Source organism: Papaver somniferum, chromosome 8 (assembly GCF_003573695.1).
Source record: "Papaver somniferum cultivar HN1 chromosome 8, ASM357369v1, whole genome shotgun sequence".
In the NCBI taxonomy this organism is placed as follows: Eukaryota; Viridiplantae; Streptophyta; class Magnoliopsida; order Ranunculales; family Papaveraceae; genus Papaver; species Papaver somniferum.
This window is the reverse complement of record NC_039365.1, coordinates 48,818,632-48,823,150: the sequence shown is the minus strand read 5'-3', so window position 1 is coordinate 48,823,150 and position 4,519 is coordinate 48,818,632. Positions and strand designations below refer to the sequence as shown.

At 39.9% G+C, this 4,519-nt stretch overlaps 1 protein-coding gene across 1 annotated transcript; it reads left to right on the top strand.

The window, feature by feature from the left end:
• Positions 1 to 4,184, top strand: LOC113306930. Its single transcript, XM_026555844.1, has 2 exons — positions 1 to 3,655; positions 3,800 to 4,184. The coding sequence occupies exons 1-2, from the start codon at positions 3,015 to 3,017 to the stop codon at positions 3,858 to 3,860; spliced, it is 702 nt and encodes a 233-aa protein (XP_026411629.1). The 5' UTR covers positions 1 to 3,014; the 3' UTR covers positions 3,861 to 4,184.
• The last annotated feature ends 335 nt before the right edge of the window (positions 4,185 to 4,519 follow it).

The following is a 4,519-nucleotide window of genomic DNA, read 5'->3' as shown; positions in this document are numbered from 1 at the left end:
CGTACATCACCAATCTTTATGTGGTGAATCGGTGATTGAAGTAATAGAACAAATTCTCTCGTTCACCATCAAAACTCTGAAAGTGTTTAGATCGGGGTTTGGGTTCTGTTTATTCTTTGTTGTTTTCGATTAAGGGTTCGAAAAAATTGTTTTTTCGCAATTGGTAGGAGGGGTTTCAATTAAGGTTCTGTATCCCTTCTCTGTGGAAATTTGGGTTTCAATTAGGGGTTTGAAGTCTTTTTTTCAGCAATTGGTTTCAATTTTGTGGATTTGTGGCAGTGGGTTTTTGACGATTGAAGATTTGGGTTAGGCCTTTGGTATTTGTTTTCCTTCAATCTTGTTCTTTGAGAAATAGAAGTTGAAATCATTCTCGGGAATTTGTTTAAAGCTGGTGTTTTTTTTGGTGATTGGAGAACTGGTTGTAGGATTTTGAGCTAGTTTCTTCTTTTCTTCATCTCTGAGAAACACCAGTTGGAAACGGTTTTCTGTAATTCTGTTATTTTGTTTTTGATTAGGTATTGAATTGAAGGTTTTTGTGTTGTGTAGAAGAGGGGTTTTGAAGTTTGAAGACAGTGACAGTTGAATTGGATAGTAAGTTTGAGGTGTTTTGACTGTAACTCTTTGTGCTGGCTCAATTGCAACTTTTGCAAATTGGGTTTTCTTTGAGCAATTTGGAAGAACTGCTAGTAAGGGTTCTGTGTGTGATTGAAGAAGGAAAACTAGTGGTGTAGAAATTTGAATTTAGGACTCTGAAGTGGGGTTTCTGAAGTGGTGTTTCTGTGTGATTGTATAGGAGGTTCTGTGGTTTTTCATTGAGCAGTTGTTGAAGGTTCTTGTTTTGTGTCTGGTTTCCATCCCCTGTGAAGGTTTAATTAGTGTTTTGTTGTATGGTATTTTGAGTTTTCATTGGCGTTGAAATCTTAAAGTCACATACACTAAATTCTAATTCTTTTTGGGTTTTTGTTTTTCCCTACTTCATAATGCCTATGTTGACTAGGTCTAAACAGGTGCAATGCTTGAGTCTTATATCCCAAGGTTGTGATTTACAATCTGCTAACAGTTCTAGAGCTTTTTTTGTTTCTCCAGTGAGTTTCCTTTCTTCTCAGACAACATCCACTTTTGTATCACAAAAAGACAAGATTCCTTGTCCCTTTAAAGGCTATGATGGATGTCATGGTGGAGTTGACGGTAATGGGTATGCCCGAAGTGCAATCTATAAACATCTAACAGACATGCACTTTCCTACAATGGGTGATAAGGATACTTGAAGGGAGAGGATAAGGTACAATGCTGAGTGTTTCAGTGCATGGGAGAAAGCCTTATCTGCTATGCATTCATGGCTCTATATTAAATGTTTACATATCCATGCATGGAAGAAATCATGCCATGATTCAACCCATTCTCATGAAGTTGTTGTTGGTCCACTCAATGGCAGTAGGGTTGATTTCTTAATCCATGATACTGTGAAGCCTCAGACCAATCTGGTTGTTACGAATGACAATGTTGTGGATGAAGCGGCTACAGGTAATCTTACTATTGAGATGCTTGACCTAATTTTTCAACGGCGAATACCAACTACGGTTAGTATCCCCCCTCCATGTAGGCTGAAATTTTCTAGAACCCTGAAAACTGCTTTAGATAATGTATTAGCCAAATCCCAAGATTTGGTTGCTTGGCTTCGGCTCCTACTTCTACCTGTGTGTATATTGAATTTGTATATGCCAAAGCTCTGTTGAGGAAAGATCAGGTACAAGGAAGAAGTTGCAAATAGCAGCAATCAATTAGGCTTTGGTGACATGGTTGGAACCAAATGGATACTTTACATTGGTTCAGAAATTGCTGGATTTATCAATGACAAATAATCAGCGCAAACAGTCTGCCAAGAGGAAAAAGAAAGATGCTAACCTACAGGCCTGTAGGAAAAAGATGAGTTATGGTCACTATACATCGGCAATTTGTGTATTATCTTCCAATGGGGTGGCTTCTTCTACCCCTGACACTCTCTATGAGTTACAGGAAAAACACCCATAGACACCACCTCTGGTTATCCCTTTGGACAATATCTCCGCAACTGCATTATCTGTTAATTCCAACTCAGTTTTACACGCACTGAAAAGCATCCCGAAAGGAACTGCATGCGGTAGAGACGGTCTTAGAGCTCAACACTTTTTAGACGCTCTTAGTGGCGCAGCAGCATCAGTCTCTGATGAACTCTTACACTCCATTGCTAGTGTATTTAATTTGTGGTTGGATGGCAGATGCCCTACAGTTCTTGGGGAGTATGTGGATAACGCACCATTAACTCCCCTTCTCAAACCAGGCGGAGGGTTGAGACCCATTGCGGTGGGTACAATCTGGAGACGACTATGTTCAAAACGGGCAGCTACATCTATGTGCAAGGACATGACTTCGTACTTGGGGAATGATCAGTTTGGTGTGGGGATACCGTGTGGCAGTGAGGGCATACTGCATTCTGCAAACAAACTAGTTGAACTGAAAGGTGGCCAAGATAATATGAGTATGTTGCTTATAGACTTTATTAACGCCCTACCATATCTAGATGGGCCGAGTTTTGCTATGCAAAACCAGCTTGACTTTATTACAATGACTCAGTCTTGTTATCAGCAAAAGGAGTACAACAAAGCGACCCTTTAGGGCCACTATTATTTTATCTCGTCCTACACCCACTGGTAAACAAGATTGTTTCGGAATGCAGACTCGATTTACATGCATGGTATCTTGACGATGGCACCATTGCTGGAGATACTCTAGAGGTGGATAAAGCTCTTAAAATCATTCAAGAGGAAGGTCCTGCAAGAGGCTTATTTTTAAATATCAGCAAGACTGAAATTTATTGGCCAACAGTTGACCCGAGGAGAGATATAACCGGTGTTTTCCCTGCCAATATTAGTAAACCCACTAAGGGTGTCAAGTTACTTGGAGGACCAGTGAGTACCAACTTACAATATTGCAGCAATCTGATTGTGAGTCGAGTTGAGAAGTCAACACAGCTTATGAACACTATCAAGAAGTTGCAAGATCCTCAAAGTGAGCTCCTCCTTTTACGTAACTGCACCGGTGTGTCTAAGCTATACTTCACTTTACGTAAAACTTTCCCTTCAGCACTTCAACCAGCCACAATACAGTTCGATACATCAATGTTTCAATACTTGCGAAACTTAATAGTTGGGGATGGGGATGGTTTTGGTGTGATTCAGCAGCGCATGGTTACTTTGCCTATTAAAGACGGTGGATTGGGTGTTTATACTATGGCAGACACTTTCAAATATTGTTATTTAGCATCATGTGCCCAGACTCGACACCTGCAGGATGTTATCTTACAACATACAACCTCCTTTGATGTAAGCCAACAGTATCATCATGCTTTGCAGGTATATATTCAAATTTGTGGTTTATCTCCTTCTCAATTTAACATCAACGATGTTGCCCCGCATTTGATGAAATCACTGGCAGCGACATACTTTGATGCGATTAAGAAGGAACTTCCCAACAAGTATTCACTATCTGCGAGGGATATTGATCTTTGGCAATGTAATAGAACGAAGCATGCTATGGATTTTCTAAAAGTTGTTCCCATTCATGGGCTTAATCAAGCAGTTGTACCTCGTCAGTTTCGTGCAGTTCTTAACTACAGGTTGGGTATACTAATGTTTGAGGAAGATAGTTTTTATTCCTGTTGTAATCGTGTTATGGATAGGTTTGGTGACCATGCTATACATTGCGCCAGTGCAGTTGGTATCAAATTTCAACATGACATGTTTTCTTGACGTTTTGGCAGATATTTGTTACAAAGCCGATGTTCTCGCTCGCAAGGAGGTTTCTATGGGTTTCTTGTCTGACACCGCTCATGCCTTAAGGCCAGCATATTTACTCGTCTACAATTGGGAAAATGGTCGGGATACGTGCTTTGATGTAACGGGTGTCTCGCCGTTCACTAGTGCTAGAACTACTTCCTTCACCCCAGGACATGCTATTTCTGCGGCTGTTACTCGCAAATATAATAAATACCTAGACAAATGCCTGACACACAGATATGAGTTTAGTGTTTAGGCTTTTTCAACATTTGGTGAATTGAGAGAAGATACTTGTATATTTTTGAGTAGGTTGAAGAATCGTCTTGCTAGTCAAGATGCTAATTCCAAAGTAGGAGGTTCTCTTTTTCATCGTATTGGTATTACTATTCAGAAAAGTGTTGGTGCTCAGCTTGTTGCTAGGCTACCAACAAAATCTTTGCTAGGCTATTCAGAAGATTCATTAATTGTAATAATGAATCTTCTGTGTTTTCGTTTTACTGAAATTAAACCTATTAAATAAAATAAGAGGAGTGTGCGACCGGCCATGGCTAGGGCATGGTCGGCCGGCTAGTGGCCTTGTCCCGTGAACTTTTCCTAATTTTATATTATTTCCTTGGTGTGAAGGAAATATCATGAAACTGAGGAGTTTCATAAGATGAAGAAAATTCTCTATATAAAAATAGAGTTTTTTCGAGCGTTGTGGT